Source organism: Malaclemys terrapin, chromosome 10 (assembly GCF_027887155.1).
Source record: "Malaclemys terrapin pileata isolate rMalTer1 chromosome 10, rMalTer1.hap1, whole genome shotgun sequence".
Lineage (NCBI taxonomy): Eukaryota > Metazoa > Chordata > Testudines > Emydidae > Malaclemys > Malaclemys terrapin.
This window is the reverse complement of record NC_071514.1, coordinates 29,210,027-29,227,554: the sequence shown is the minus strand read 5'-3', so window position 1 is coordinate 29,227,554 and position 17,528 is coordinate 29,210,027. Positions and strand designations below refer to the sequence as shown.

At 38.9% G+C, this 17,528-nt stretch overlaps 1 protein-coding gene across 1 annotated transcript in view; it reads left to right on the top strand.

Annotated features, from left to right (window-relative positions):
• The window catches only part of LRRC49 (leucine rich repeat containing 49), a 123,867-nt gene extending 111,527 nt beyond the window's left edge, over positions 1–12,340 (top strand). The window contains exons 15-17 of the mRNA XM_054043082.1: positions 4,665–4,774; positions 7,607–7,760; positions 11,636–12,340. Of these exons, the coding sequence (XP_053899057.1) occupies positions 4,665–4,774; positions 7,607–7,760; positions 11,636–11,839 (468 nt within the window). The 3' untranslated portion in view covers positions 11,840–12,340. The remainder of the gene's footprint in view (positions 1–4,664; positions 4,775–7,606; positions 7,761–11,635) is intronic.
• The last annotated feature ends 5,188 nt before the right edge of the window (positions 12,341–17,528 follow it).

The following is a 17,528-nucleotide window of genomic DNA, read 5'->3' as shown; positions in this document are numbered from 1 at the left end:
ATTTCATAAATTTATATTGATTATATATTAATAAAATTAATAGAGCCACTCCATTCATTCTTATGCAAAAGTAAAAAAGATGTAAATATACCTCCCCACATAAATTACTCTGCTCTGCATTCGTCAAACTAAATCTGTTGTTTTTAATTATGTAGCCCCCCAAAATACCTATTGTTGCTATAGCTCTTGGTAATTGAAAAAGACAATTCAACCTTGTTCCTGAGTACATATGATAAAGAAACACAAAACAGTTTGTGTTTGTATTTTTTAATTTTAAAGAATTCATACACTTCACCTCTTCAGTTTCTTGTAACAAGTTTTTCTCTGGTTTATTATAATATGTTTAAAAGGAATTTAAATATTGGCACTGGATATACGTATTTAGGGCTGTCAAGCCCTTAAAAAAATTAACTGTGTGATTAATCGCACTGTTAAACAATAATAGAATACCATTTATTTGAATATTTTTGGATGTTTTCTACATTTTCAAATATATTGATTTCAGTTACAAAACAGAATACAAAGTGTACAGTGCTCACTTTATATTTATTTTTATTACATGTATTTGTACTGTAAAAAACAGAAGAAATAGTATTTTTCAATTCACCTAATACAAGTGCTGTAATGCAATCTCTTTATCATGAAAGTTGAACTTACAAATATAGAATTATGTAAAAAAAAAAAAACTGCATTAAAAAATAAAGCAATGTAAAATTTTAGACCCTGCAAGTCCACTCAGTCCTACTCCTTGTTCAGCTAATCACAGACAAATAAGTTTGTTTATAGCTGCAGGAGATAATGCTGTCTACTTCTGGTTTACAATGTCACCTGAAAGTGAGAACAGGCATTCTCATGGTACTGTTGTAGCCGGCATCACAAGATATTTACATGCCGGATGTGCTAAAGATTTATATGTCCCTTCATGCTTCAACCACCATTTCAGGGCACATGTGTCCATGCTGATGATGGGTTCTGCTCGATAACAGTCCAAAGCAATGTGGACCAACGCATGTTCATTTTCATTATCTGAGTCAGATACCACCAGCAGAAGGTTGATTTTCTTTTTTGGTGATTCGGGTTCTGTAGTTTCCGCATCAGAATGTTGCTCTTTTAAGACTTCCAAAAGCATTCTCCAAACCTCATGCCTCTCAGATTCTTAAACCTTGGGTTGAGTGCTGTAGCTATCTTTAGAAATCTCACATTGGTGCCTTCTTTGCATTTTGTGAAATCTGCAGTGAAAGTGTTCTTAAAATGAACAACATGTGCTGGGTCATTATCTGAGACTGTTATAACATGAAATATATGGCAGAAGGAGGGTAAAACAGAGCAGGGGACATACAATTCTCCCCCAAGGAGTTCAGTCACAAATTTAATTAATGCATTTTTTTTAATGAGCATCATCAGCATGGAAGCATGTCCTCTGGAATGGTGGCCGAAGCATGAAGGGCATACGAATGTTTAGCCTATCTGGCACGTAAATATCTTGCAATGCCAGCTACAAAAGTGCCATGCAGATGCCTGTTCTCACTTTCTGGTGACGTAAATAAGAAGAGGGCAGCATTGTCTCCTGCAAATGTAAACAGACTTGATTTTAGCGATTGGGTGAACAAGAAGTAGGACTGAATAGACTTGTAGGCTCTGAAGTTTTTCATTGTTTTGTTTTTGAGTGCAGTTATGTAACAAAAAAAAATCTACATTTGTAAGTTGCATTTTCATGATAAAGAGATTGCACTACAGTACTTGTAGGAGGTGAACTGAAAAATACTATTTATTTCTTTTGTTAATCAATTTTACAGTGCAAATATTTGTAATAAAAAATATACACTTTGATTTCAATTACAACACAGAATACATTAAATATTTTTCTACATTTTCATATATAATAAATTTCAATTGGTATTCTATTGTTTAACAGTGCGATTAAAACTGTGATTAATCGCGATTAATTTTTTTGAGTTAATCGCGTGAGTTAACTGCGATTAGTCGACAGCCCTAATATATATAAGCATACGTGACAGCTGGTTTTAGTACAGCACATTATTATTTATATAGTATTTTTTAACTCCAGTTATAGCATACATAAAATCTCAAATATTTTCTTCATCACCACTCCATGAAATGGAACCCTTGATTTTTTTTACCTCTTACACAAAATCATTAATTGTTTAAAGTGCAAAGAAAGGGAGTACATTAATACTGGTATACATCTGCACCTTGTGTACCCATTTGCACCAGTGCAAAGTGGGTGTAAAAGCTACCATCTGATCTGGATAAATTATACATCTGTCGTGCACCAAGGGCTCAAGCAAGCAAGGTGCTGAGAACTATAGCCCTGATACAACACTTAAATACATACTTAAACTTAAGCATGAGATTAGTCAGGTGCTTTACAATGAAGTGTTTTGTGGGATCATGGCCAGGATTCTCAACACCTTGTAGGACTGAAATCTCACTTTGCATTTGTGTAAATGATCATACCAATTTCAGGATTACAGTGATTTGAGCTGTCTATATGGAGTGTCATTCCAAAAAGTTGTACCTATAGATATTAGGAAGCTAAAGTGCAGTAGTTATATTTATTTTTTCATATTTCTCATTAACAAAATATCTACCAGAAACTTAAATAAAACTTATGAGAAATAGTAAATTAAATGTCTAGTATTTTAAATTCATCATTATATTTTGTTTTTAATTGACTGTATCAGATAACTAATAAAGTCTATAGAAATTTGAACTCTATAATTTACTCTTTTTTAGCTGTATCCAGCACATATTAATCATGCAACATAGGAAGAGAAGGTTAAAGAGCTAAACTGAACTAAAAGCTCCCACGTGGAGGAAAATAGAAAGCAAAAATGCCTCCTTTTAATTGTGCTATATCTCAAAAAGAAAACAAGTCATTAAGCTTCTAATACTATTTTTGTGTGGACTTTTTCTTAAACATAAATAACCCCAGGCGAACATTTTTAAATCAAGTAGCACAGTATAAGGTTGGGTTTTTTTCTTTTTAAATTTACTGATCATGAACTCTTGTAAAAGGTGCTTGTTAAAAAGTTTGGATTTGTAAGACTGAATATGGCTTTTAAAAGCTTGTTTTCAATTTATTCTATGTATGTATTTAAATGTTGCATCTCCATGCAACATTTACTGCACCATTTAAAGTGCAAACATGTTTTTAGATTTTAAAGAGTTCTTCAGCCTACAATAACAAAATAGAAAAGAAATCCTCCCTGCTTATCCCACAACTCCTCAGAAAAAGTCAAATTAATTAGGCTTTCCAGTATGCTCTGTCAACAAACTCGGGTTTGAAAGAAAAGCCATGAAACTTATCTACGAGGCAAACCCACGCTTGAGAGAAGAGCTGTGTGCTAACCAAACCCCTCCCCTCTCCCCAGCAAAGGGTCTCTACTCCCAGACCTCACCCTACTATATGGGCTTGCTGTGAAGTGCCCAACCCTCTTTTAATGTAGTTTCACAAGTGTAAATTTTCCTAATCTAGACAAACCCCTGGACAATGTAACAAACCAGTGTACATTTAATTGTGGAACTTTACAAAAGGTTTAGCAGCAAAGATGTATAGTTTGCAAATGACAGGGTAGATTGATTGAGTATTGTATGCATATTTTCTTGACCTATTATATGCTAGTAAGGAGCATTGATAATGCATCTGTAGTTCCCAAAGTGCTGTTGCCATTACATCCTTTGGTGGTAAATGGTACCAAGAACACACTAGAGGTTTCACTAAAGAATAGCATTCTTATTTAACATTTGCATATAGCACACAATGACAGCCTTGGGGAATTTTACAGTAGCATAACACGATGCTGGGAAAGAAGACATCAGACAAGGGGAATGTTTGTGTTGCTCATTTTTTATTTGAAATTGAATAGATTTTATTTAGATGTTGGGAGGGGTGAGCATCATTAGAGAGTTTGGAGGGGAAAAGAATTGGGCTTTGAACACAGATGTTTAAAGTACATGGTGTCATTTCATCAACAGTTTGAAATTATCTTAAAGACACAGCTGTAATTTTATGCTGGAGCAACAGTATAGTTCATGTTTAGGAAAGTAAAGTATTACAGGGAAGAATTAATTTTACTGAACTGGGAAAGGCTGCCAGCCAGTTAGCCCTTACAGAAAAAAAATAATCTTTCTGTAAAGAGTGCCCCATAGTGCTGCCAAGTCACAGAGACTGTGGCTTATCTTCCATCATTTAAGTGCTTAGAGACCTTTCACTTCTGCATCACAACTGGATCAGAAACTTTTCCAGTATATCTCTGTAAATTTATGCAACATGGTAAAGAATTAATCTGTGTGGGCTGGAACACTCAGGATGGAAGAACTGGTCATTTAATGAGCAGTATCTTGAAACATAGAATATCATATTGTATGCATCAAAGTTTCCAGAGAAAATAATAAGTAAAAAGCAAAAGTAACTTGTGTGATTGCTCTTTGAATATATTGAAGATGCCAATAAAAGTCAATCTAAGTTTTGAAAAAGTTGTAGGGATATATTGTTTCCTTTCCTTAAATATGCCTGGAATATCTCTGGTATGCAGTGTTTTATAGCACATATTTTAACTGATTTGATTTGTGCTGATCATTTCTGAACATGAGCAGGTTTTACTATTTGTGAAAATTTTCCATTCCTATTTTTTTCACAGGTTACTCAGAATGATATAGTAATGGCTGAAAGGCTCTTTGGCATTCTTGCACATGTAGCATCTTCTGAATTGCCCCAGTATCGCCTGCTTTCACTACTTGGAGAATCCAGGTAAAAAGTTATTTTAAACGGCTTAAGAAGGAATGCTTTTATAGCCATAGAAATTATATTTTTTTACCATAACTTAATTCTTAACACACTTATACAAACAAAATTAACAGTTAAATCAGTCCACCCTTCCTTTAGGTTAGGTTAGATTAATCAATCAGTTTTTTCAAAAATAACTTGATTTTCTTTTTTTTAATAAAATAAAGTAGTTAATAGAGAAAACACACAAAAAGCTCAATTACAAATTGATATGTGCAGTGAACTTCTAGGATGATACAGAAAATAATCAGAGGGAGATGCCACTTTATATTTCAGTGGCTCATAGTTTCAAAGGTCCTGTACTCTAAGTGTGCACTAGAAATACTTACAGGCTCGACCTATATTTATTCAGACCAACATTAATTCCTTACACATACAATTAGACTGTTTGGGGTATCATATTAACATAATGAAGAAGAGCAAAAGTAAATTTCATATTGGCTTGTATAAGGCCAAGTTTGATCTTACTTTCTGCATTTTACAGGTTATAAAAACTGTTGAAAGTTCTTCATTGGGGACCACACAGGAGAGACTGCAAGTTTGGTTGGTTTAGGTTTGGTTGGTTGGTTGGTTGAGGACACTCAATGAGTGCTACTTAGCAGGTGCAGCTGCAGAGCACCCACTCTAATCTGAACTCTCCTTACTCAAGTGTCGGAGCAGGGAGACTGGGATGAGCCCAGATCAGAATTAGTACTCCATAGCCTTCCTGACACCAGATACCTTCCAAATCTTGTGGGGGATGGTGCAGACCAGGTCTGGAGGGAGAATGAGATGCCTTGCCCACTTCTCTCTTGTTCCACAAAAGTCAATGCTTTTATTTTCTTAACTCTTATTCCCACTAGGCTCATGTACTTTCTTCTGGTCCACTTTTATGTTTTTTTTGTTTTTTTTTAATGTTCAGAAATATAAACATTTAATTTTAAAATGCTTAAATTGCCTGGGGCAGAAAACTGACAGGGTGTGGGTGGAATACAGACAGGGCAATGTGGAAAAGAGGAGAATGCAGGGGATGAGAATAGGAAGGAAACAGATGGGGGGACGGGTATCAGCAGAGGATGTTAAGGTAAGCAGTGTAGAAGTGGAATGGAGTTAGGGAATGCTAGAGGTGATGGCATTTAAAAGGTCAACCATGTAAATGTCTGCTATGATCTGCCCTACTGAGCTCTTCTCTTGGAATCTATGGAAGTGCCGGGGTGTGAAGCCTGTTACTGTTTGGACCTTAACAAGTCCACATCTCCTTAAGACATTTACACTGAAGATTTTCTAATATTTTCTCAGGGACAACCGGTCCAACTAGTTCCACTCCCCAGTACAGCTGTCCTGCAACCCCCTACATGTCTATAACATACCGGCACTTCATGTGCTAAGCTCACATGGAGTCTTGCTCTCCCACCTATTGCTTGTGCCCCAAAAAGTGCTGGCTCCATCCCTGTCCCCCACAACTTACCCACTACAACGTTTTACTGGGTGACCAGCTGAACTGTCCCTGTCTTCATGGGTGGGGCAACTGCTTCCCTTGATGTCCCCAACCCTGCAGATATTTGTTGGCATATGTTACTGCCAAATATATATTGCTTACTTAAACTGTGAGAAATGTTTTGTTTTGGAAGAGAGATACTTTTACTAACATTACTTTATTTTGTTCCACTTCTCCATAGCATTTCTGTCACAAGCAGAAGTAGGTTTGCCTATATTTATTTTCTGAAGGTCTGTTCCATCATGTACTGTTGTTTTCACATTTACAATATATAAATACTTCTTTACACTTTTACTGTTTCCTCCAAGGATCTCAAAATACTTAGCAAACATTTATTAAGCCTCGCTAGAGAGCTTGCAAGGTAATTGAGAGATAAGAGATCTCTAATGTTATATAAAAATATGGATTTGTTCACTCACCACTGAACTGCGGTCTCTTAAGCATCTATTTAATAATGTAGAGCAATACTGATTAGAAGTTTTAGGACAGAAAGCAAAGACAGCTGAAACTTACGTAGGTAAAATATAATTAACTAAGAATTTGGCCAGAACACATGGGTTAACATACTCTTATGAAAATCCCTTTAAGTAAAATGACAAATATTAAACAGATCCCACTGTATAAAATTACTAAAAAAACCATAAGTTTTTCTGTACATTGCATAGCACTTTCTTCTTGATTTCACAAATAGAATGTAGCATACAAGTTGAACAAAGTTCTATAATGTACTATATATATGCATTTCTGATAATAGGGAGCTGATATAGGACATGATTGAAGATGTCCATACATTTAAGTGTACTGTTTATTGGATTCCAGTGTCATGTGTTGGGCAGCACTTACTGAGTTACATACTAGAGACACGGAAATAATTGTAATGGGTGTTTTATAATTGAAATATATGACAATTAACAGTTTTGAGTTTTGACATGGTAAAATAAAAGGTGTTTAAAAGTTTGTGGAAAAGAAGTTCCGATGGTATTTTTAGATTTCTGTGGATACTTTTACTTTAAGTACCTTTAAGTTGTATGATTTTTTTTCCATTTTGGAGCCCTGTTATGGTATGTGTCAAAACAAGCATTTGTCTTAATAGTCTGCAGTTGTGATAGGACAAAATAATGGATGGATATCTCTGGGACCTTCTGTATATACCAAGGCTGCAGGATGCAATAAACCAAAAACTCCTAAACTCAATGTTCAAAGCAACCCCCCCCCCAAAAAAGGGAGGGGGGCGTTACATAAAATCACTGAAAAGCATTTGCGCTTTAATAAAGTCTCAGATAATTAAATCTGTAAATCTTTTTACTGTCTTTCTACAGGAAGAAGCAATTCTGTTGTATGCTAGAGGCAAAGGGGAAGAAATCTGGGATTGTCAGTGAAGAAAGTAATGACAGCAGAAGAGTTGGAGGAGAAAATGCAAATCGAGCTATACTGAATTATACCACAAGGGAGTTTCATACAGAAAAACTTGAGGTAAATGTGTTAGCTTGAGGATCCTGTGACGATCATATACTCTGAAACATTCCAAATATATATATTTTTTCTTTTGGGTGGCTTGTTTAAGTTTTAGTCAGTTTTCGTATATTTTATTTGCCTGAAATAATGTTATTCGCTTTCACCAACTGAAAGAGTTTACAGGGTACTTCCAGACTTCTCTGGGACCCAGTGACTAACATCCATATTATAGCAACGGTGCCATGAAAAATCTGTACATTTTAATAATTGAACACAGTTAAAAATAATGTTTTATTAAAAATAAGTGTATAGACCAATTTCTGCTTTCAGATGTGCCGGCATGGCTCCTCCCACTGACTTCAACCAAGGGCAATCTTTGTCATTCCTTCTGCACCCCGAAGCTCTCAGTCCAGTTCTGCTCTGCTTGTGAGCTCCCTCTCTGAGTTCTGGACTGTGCATTCAACCACATGATCAAACAGTATAAAAATAGCAACTATACCAGACGGCAAGGTGGTCAGCACTGTATCCCTTAAAAAAGGGTGTTACCCATACTGTGAAACATACTTGGATCATACATTCAGGATCCAGGACTTGTACATGGAGTATGCAAGTACAGCCTTACTTGGATTTTCTTTCCAATTTTTTGGTACCATTCAAACTGGAATTTTAAACTACCTAGAATAATGGAATACGATAGGGTTAAATAAGCACAGCTTTTATAAGGGTATAGTGATTTCTCTCACACATTAGAATCCTTTAATGTAGACAGAGGCTTTTAATACAGTGCCTCCCAAGAGACTGGTAGAGACCTAGTTATCATGTGGCGAGATACATGTGGTGTGTTAAAATAAGACTGAGACAGGAAACACAGAGTAGAAATAAATAATCATTTCTCAGCTTGGGAAAAGTTTAACAGTGGAGTGCCTTATAGATCCAATACTGGGGTTAGTATTGTTCAATATAGAATAGAGCCATGACAAAAATTGTTTAAATCTTGGTAGAGGAAATCTTAGTGCAGCCCATATGTAAATAATAATAAAATGACAGACTGTCTTGTTTCAACCAAGCCCATCTTAGGTCTGCTTTTCTGGCTGCAAACCTCTGTCCTTAAGCAGAGTGAAAGAACATCTTTTCCCTCCTCTTCCTTTTGAGGGGACAGTCTTTAATAGCAGCTGTCTCCAGTCCCTACTGAGATACATTCTAGTACCCAGGTTTGTCCCTTGCTTACTCCTCAGGTTTATGAGGTGTATAAATCCCATCACAATACTGGTAAGTAAATCAATAGTACATACTCAGCTTGATTATTGCACTGAGTTTTGGTCACCTCATCTCAAAAAGGTGATAGCATGGAGGTGTGATGGGAGAGATTAAAAATACCAAAGCTGTTTAGTCTTGAAAGGAGTAGTAGTGATGGCTAAATGGTAAAGGTAATTAAAATAATTAATGGCGTAAGCCACTGAGTTACTCCTGTTTGCACTTTACCAGAATCAGACGACAGTAATAAAATACTGCTTTGGTGTTCATATGATTACATTAAAACTATAGATGTATTTGTTACCAGCATAGTAATTCACACCTTGTCCTTCATTATAGTACTGTATTCCATATGTGGCTGCCGATTTTACTGGTTGTCACAGGGGAAAAGCAAGATAGGCAAGAACTGCCAATTCCTGCTTCACATTAACATTAAACTAACATACTGAATGTGATCGAGTCAGACCTAATTACTGAAGATAGTAGATGAGGTTTATTGATTATTAGGTTTTCAAACTAAGCAGGTGGAAAGCATTTACTCTCCTTTTTCTCCCATAAAAAATGGTCTGTGTTGTTTTCATGGGCCAAGGCATGACCTAATGTTTTTAACAATATTGTAATCAGATGGATTAGGTATTTAGCACCAGTATAACTATTCAAAGGACAACTTGTTATGGCACTTTCTGGAAATCCTCCATAAAAAAGAATTAGTATAATTGAAGAATGACTAAAATGTGGTGCCAGTAGTTACTCAAAATGTATTTTTTTTGTCATGAAGTTAGTTTCTAGAAGTTCAGATGGCTTTTGTACAGTGCATACTGTATATTGTACATAGGCTTGCAGAATTCAGTGTTTATTTTTTTTTATAAATTTCAGTGGAAATATTTGTTTAAGGATTTGTGTGGCAGGCGTGGCACCGCAGTGCCCCCTTGTGGCAGAGGTAGGATGGGGTGTTGGCACCTCACCACTCTGCAGTCCTTGGCTCCACGCTTCTCAGCCTTCCTCTCTACTGTCCCCCTGTCTGGAGCAGTACTGCGGCCTAGCGGTCAGAGTCAGTATAAACTCCCTTTCGAGCGGGGTTGCACGGCCTAGTGGCCAGAGTCCATATACACCCCCTTCGAGCGGGGTAGCCTGACCCAGCAGCCAGAGTCCATATAAACCCCTTTACAAGCGGGGTAGCGTGGCCTAGCGGCCAGAGTCCATATAAGATCCCTCACAGTTCGGGGATGAGGGGGTAGGAGGACTCGGGCCCGCCATCTCCACTGAGCCCTGACCCAGGTAGCGGCAAGCTTTCCTTGCCACTTGCTCGGCGGGGATCCACCCGCAACAGGCTGAGTGTCAATACAGCTTTAATGTCGTCTATCTCTATAGTTCCCCTGGGTCACTTCCTACCGTGAATACTAGTTCCTCTGCAGCAGGGGGTCCTCCGGTCTGTTCCTCCCCGGTGACGCCCTCCATCGGGGTCTCAGGTAGTGCCTCAGCTAGGTTGCCTCCCAGATCCTGGCTCGCAGGCCCACCCTCTGCAGGAGCTAGCGGCGTGCATCCTTCTTCTCCAGCGGTCAGCCCAGACTGAGCTGATCTGCAGGCTTTTATATCTGATCTCCAGTTGCAGCATGCCCAGCAGAGCTTCCGGGGCATGGCTTCCTCTGCTAGGAGAGAAAGGTTAATCCCTGCTGTACCAGTGTGGGGCCGCTCTGCCCCGTCACAATTTGTTTCAATTTTTTTATTTACATTTTCACAGTTGAGTGAAATTATGGGTAGTTAGCATTTTTTTTTATTTCTATTGATTTAAATTTTCACAGTTGTGGGAAATTACTTGTGCGGTATGCACACAGCAGAGAAAATATGGAAAGGTATATGTATACCGGTTTATTTCTCCCTACTGTAGTTTACGTAAAATTTCAAACAGCAGCACAGTAGGCAAACAGATATTTTTCTCTGTCAATGCGTTTGCAGTGCCTAGATTTAAAAATAATCTAAAATGTAATAGTTAGCATAATATGCTATCACTCCTATCCCCCACAGCAACAAAATATTCCAATTCTGTTAGAGAAAGTTAACATTACTTCCAAATGGAATTTCAGAAAAAACAATTTGAGAGTGGTTAGTTCAGGGGTCGGCAACCTTTCAGAAGTTGTGTGCCAAGTCTTCATTTATTCACTCTAATTTAAGGTTTCGCGTGCCAGTAATACATTTTAACATTTTTAGAAGGTCTCTTTCTATAAGTCTATAATATATACCTAAACTATTGTTGTATGTAAAGTAAATAAGGTTTTTAAAATGTTTAAGAAGCTTCATTTAAAATTAAATTAAAATGCAGAGCCCCGCAGACCGGTGGCCAGGACCCGGGCAGTGTGAGCGCCACTGAAAATCAGCTTGCGTGCCGCAGGTTGCCTACCCCTGAGTTAGTTTAATGGTTATAAAGCTTGAATCTATAACCCTATTCATTTAAAAAAACCTGGCTGTACAGTTTGCAATTAAATTCATTTGTTAGAGAAAAGCATGGAGTGTTTTGTTTTTGTGCAGATCACTATTTTCTTTGATTCATTAAAGTTCGTTTGGCCCTTCTTAATAAAACATTATTGTTATTTAGCCTTTTTTGTCTGTCTTATGTCATCTATTATGGTTCTCCCATCCAGGAAATCAAGGAGAGAAAGAAATTTTGCCAAACATACATACAAGACTTAGTGAAAGAAGCTGCTGACATCAATATGAAAAATGAGTCTTTGCAGAAGCTGTGGCCTCAGATGTTCATTGAGCTTGTCAGGGATGCGGTGATAGAAATACGTAATAAAAATTCCTACATGAAACTCTGCCTACAGCGGATCACTGATCAAAAATAGCAAAGTTGATTCCTGCTGACTTGCAAGCTATTGGTCAGTATTGTATGTTATGTTTCACAAAGAAATAAAACAAAAGAATATAAAATTACCATCACTGTAGGACACTTTTTAAAGGATGCCTTTAAATTCAATGAGCTCTGTTTTTACAGCTAATGTTTCTCTCTCTAGTTTTCAAAACAAAAGTTTTCTTTTATACAAGTTTTCTTGTATAAAATTCTAACGGTGCATCCTTAGCTAAAGTGATGACATAGAAATAACTTGACAGCTGTGCCATGGTTTACTAAGTCGTCTTTTTTGCTTTTTGTTGTTGCTGATGCTACTGCTGTAGTGCTGAAGCATTGGTTTAAAGGAAGAAGTTCACGCTCTGATGCTTGCCTTATGGTTTTTATTGAACACTTTTGAGTTGTTTTCTTTTTTACTATTTGCTGCTGTGGTTAAAAATATTCACAGTTCAGAATATTGTTTTTTATGAGTTGAAGCTAATAAATTATTATGTTTGCACTCCCTGAGCCTAATCATTTAAGACTGAATATTATTTAATACAATGGATTGTAAAACTGCATGTTGTCAGTTCAGTATTGTTATAAAAGGAGTACATTTTACCAAAATAAAACTAATTGAAGATCCTCAACTAAACATACTGCGATGCTAGTTTTAATTCCAGATATTTTTCATTATTTTTCTTTTATATGTTTATAAATGTGAACTATAATGTGTAAAATACCAAAGTAAAATAAGGGGGCTTTGAATTTTATCATAGTTCTGTTAGGATACATACAAAATATTTATATAATTATTCTGCCTTCTGGCTAGTAAATGATGAATTTCCAGCTCACCCCACATTCTTTGAAACATGAGACATGGAAACAATATATTAAATTCCATCTTGAAACGGGATGTTTCCTTTTAAGTGCTTAGGGCTGGATTTTTAAAGATATTTATATGCCTAAAGATGCAGATAGGCACAATCCCATTAAGTGCCTATGTGCTTAGTCACTTTTGAAAATCCTGTTGGGTGTCTATCTGCGTGTTTAAGTACCTAAATATCTTTGAAAATCTGGACCTTAACAATGTACTGTAGATAGTTGTCTTCTCAGCAGGTGTAGAGTGTAGCACCTCATTTGCTGGTACTGTTTTCACAGTACTGGCCCTGACTTTTGAGCAGTTAAGAATGGCCAGACTTAGGGTGACCAGAGCTCCCGATAAAATCGGGACTGTCCCGATATTTAACCCTTTGTCCCGCGTCCTGATCAATGTATGATCAGGACCATTTGTCCCGATATTCAGGTAAGGAGGCAAGCGCTTAGCGCTTTCCAGGAGGGAGGGGGAGGAGTGGGCATGCGGCATGCTCAGGGGAAGAGGCAGGGACTTGGGGGAAGGGGTTGGAATGGGGGCAGGGCGAGGGTTGGAATGGGGGCGGGGCGAGGGCAGAGCAGGGGCGGGAAGAGGCGGTGGATGGGCGAGCACCCACCCGGCAGAGGGGAAGTAGGCGCCGTATGGGTGAATGGTGGGTGGAGGGGTGAAGAGGCGAGCGGCGGGCAAGCGAGCGGGTGGACGGGGAGGCGAGCGGTGGGTGGGGGACTGAGGAGGGACGCACCAAGCCAGCAGTAGCCAGGGGATGAGGAAGGGCATGGTGGGGTGGCTGAGCAGGGACGGCGAGGGACCTGGGGCAGAGTGGCGGCAGAGCCTGGGAGGAGTGGGGGCTGATGGCACGCCAGCGTGTCCTGATATTTTAGTGCGGTGATCTGGTCACCCTAGTCAGACTCCTTGTGGGAGAGAAATGGGTAAACTGAAACTGAGGGATGTTCTTTTTTAGAGTTTATTTGCAGTAGGACACATCCTGTCTCCAGTGCCAAGCCCAGATAGTTTATGATATGATATGCTCCCCTGCCCCCAGTTCTACACTCCACAACTGAGTAGCCCCTCTGGTTGTACACCGTTTGGGGGGGGTGATTTTCTGGTGCTCCCTGTCCTTGGAGTAGGAGAGCCACCTATCCTCACCCCTCCAGGAATGCAGAGACACCCCCTATGCAAGCTCCCAGGTGCCTAGCCATGCCCAGCCTCCACAGAGCAAAAGTGCACTGCTTCCACTATGCCCTCCATGGCTGCTGAGGAAGGGGAGGCATTTCCCCTTTATACATATAAATCCTGTTATTGCTAAGAACAAATACATTTTTTTAAAAATGGTTAAAAGCAGTAGAAAAGTTTATACACACACAGAAATGCAGCCTTGCTTTCACGGCTCCAGTAAATCAGTCCGGTGTTTTAACCTGCAGCCAGCTAGTAATTTCTCAAACAAAGCTGCAGCTTCTCCCCTGCCACTGCTTCAAACTGCTTAACCACTCCCTAAAGAGACACAAAACCTTTGGTAAGGAAATGTGCCCGGCTATCACCTAGAGTCACCATTGCCGCCAACTGCGTTATTTATGTATTTTTCAATTGATTAAAAATACATCCTTCACTGCTTCTCAAGGCACAGACACTTTAAAAAACATAGTTCACAAAAGACAAGCCTAATGTCTTCCTCCCCCACCTCCCAAAAAATAAACCATCAGCCTGCAGAGATGTGTGGTGCATGCTGCCCTAGAAGTCAGCTGACGGGAGCTCTTATGGGAGAGACAAATTTCAGAGTACAGGGACATCCCCTGACAACACCCTGCCAGCTGCTTCCAGATATTTAAAGGTAGCGACTGTCAGTTCGAGTGCTCCAACTGATTTCAACGGTGAGGGCTCATCTACGTGAGACAGTTGCACCAATTGAACCCAGGTATGATTTAGCCAATGTAAAAGCCTGCGTGGATTAAACGGGGATTATTTCCTTTTAGCTTATGTCTATTACAAATCTGCTAAACTGAGAGAAAATACTCTTAAAGCAAAATAAGAATGGCCACTTAGGGGGTTGCACTGGTTTACTAAATCAGCTTGTATTTTTTCCTTGTGTATAGATAAGGCCTCAGCTGTCAGAGCACCTGTAGAACTCAAAATATAGGATCTTCAATCAATATCAATGCCTTGAAATGTAGCTGGAAGTGACTAGAGGAGACAATGTAGTCAGAGCTGATGCTAGCTCTTTGGGGGCCCTTCGCAGAAATATTTTTGTCCCCCTCACAACACATAATTAAAAGTGAATAGGGGTTCCCCATGAGCTGCTCGGGGCCCTAAGCAATTGCTTAGTCTGCTTATGCCTAACACCGGCTCTGAATGTAGTCATGGGAGCATTGGTGTGGTACACTCTCCTCACCAGCCCAGCGAAGCAATTCAGGTCCCACATTCTGCATCAATTGCAGCCTCTGAGTGGTCTGAAATAGCCCCATGTTGAGAGCACATCACACTAAGGCAATCTGAGGGTGACAAAGGCCTGGGTGACTCTGAGCACTTCCTTAACCTGCCAGCATCATCGCTGACTTCCCTGCTTCAGAAAAGTTCTTCCTGTTTTATGTATGTTTTTCTGCTATTTAATTCATGCTTTAGTTCACTGCTATTAAGTATAATACCTTCATTCCTCAAATGGAAAACTATGATGCCTGGGATCTTACCCTTTATATTAAATCCCTGCAGAATTTAATAGAGATTAAATCAGTTGGGTCCTATAGACATTTTAAGAACTCTATATAAACTACTCCAGGCAGTAGAATTTAATAGAGAATGATCTCCTTTCAATGGGCTTTTTGAACCATCCAATTACATTTATAGCAGGGATATTACGTATGAAATCATTAGGATGATCCAAAAACCCAATAGAAAAGTTATTTTCTATAAAATCTTGTAGTACTTTTCCATAAGGGACAGTCCATTCCCTACAAAATCTTAAGAAAAGTGGAGTTCACACTGTAGAAATGCAGTCTGGGTATTGAAATTATCTGAAAAATGTGCACTTACAAAACTTTTTGGGTACATCAGTTCCTGTTGCAGCATGTCCATATTGGGGGGCTCTGGGGGGGGAAACTTCTCAAGCCTGCTTCTGCATGGGGGACAGAAACATCACCAGCTGTGTGGAGGTGCAGAGCTCTTCCCATGATGTAGCCAGAGCAGGTAGGTTCTGTTTGCTCCCATTCAGCAGCAATAAAAGGTTGAAACCTCTTTAGAAAAAAAAAATCTGTAGGGCTGGAAGGAGACACCCTGGAAGTAGTTGGTTCCAGAGGGAGCCAGGGCTGTAATAATATTAAGCCCTAAAGACATATGGTCCTGCTTCAGGACTTTGTGGTTTGAGTTAAGGACCCTGATAAAGCTGAATGAAATGACCCTGAAAATACAAGGGTGGGCTGTAGAACCTCCTTTCTTGAGGGTGCTGTGTTCACTATGAGGTGTGAATGCTGCAGGTCCACATTGCCCAAATTCTCCTCTTCAATGACAGCTGTCATGGTAGGATTATTACCCTGTTTCCCCGAAAATAAGACAGTGTCTTATATTAATTTTTGCTCCCAAAGATGCGCTAGGTCTTATTTTCAGGGGATGTCTTATTTTTCAGAAATGAAAAATGCCTTATTATCGGTGGATGCCTTATTATCGGGGAGGTCTTATTATCGGGGGGATGCCTTATATTACAACGAGAGGCAAAACTGTAAGTAGGCCTTATTTTCGGAGGATGTCTTATTTTCGGGGAAACAGGGTAGTTGCCTAAATGATAGTAGCTGATCAGTTTATAATGAAAAACATTACAATTGGAACAGTTACACAACTGTTACTAATTTTCTTTTTTGGTAGGGCTAATATGTTCAGTCCCTTTCCCCCACTCCCCCCTACATTTCCACATGCTGTTTAGGAAACAACTGGGTTTTGGACACTAGTGTGATTTTAAAAATAAGAGCTTATAATTTTAATAGCAATACAGTCTAAATAAAATTTTGAATAGACTATATGGTGTTAATGTACATATTGAAATTACTTCAGTCCATTCAGACAGAAATGTGCGATTGGTTACTGCAGCCACTGTGCTAATCACTAGAGGCCTGAGTTGCTGAGCCCCCACAACTCCAGTTGAAATCAGCATGAGCAGTAGGGGCTCAACAGTTGTGAAACTCAGGCCCCTCTTTGTTTAACTCTTTCTAACATTCCATATGTAAAGTCGGGTCCAGTTGGACCCGAGCGAACTCCATATGCAACATTGAAGGCCATGTGCCACCTTGAGAAAATGCATCGATTTTCACTTCTGGAAAAGCAGTTCTTTTTCAGCACGAAAAGCCTAATATATAATAGGCAAATATGAGCCTTGCTATTTGGAATGATGCATACATACATAGATCTCCAAGCCAGAAGGGACCACACTGCATACCACAGGCTGTAGAATACTCACCAATAATTCCTGCAGTGGAAGGAAATTCTTCTTCTCAAGTAAGTGAACGTTATTGAGCCTGATAACTAGTGGGTATAATTTGGGAAGACGTCCCTGCTCAATGTAAAGACTCCATGTGGTCATGAATCTACCACTTGATTATATGCAAAAGCTGTCTTGGTTGAGGATGGTTTAACTAAGACCTTTGTGTGCATGTTTCAATCACAATTCTGTTGCCTATGTCAATCTGAAATACTCCTAAAGGTGGAAAAGGTACAGTATGATCTTGACCTCCAACCCTTCTGAAAACCCACCTTGTCTTGGGTTATTTATGAAGCTTTTGCTTTATATGTTATCTGAGACAAGAGCTTTCCTTTGAGGACAAGGACAGATATGGCTATTTCTTGCTTTTACTCC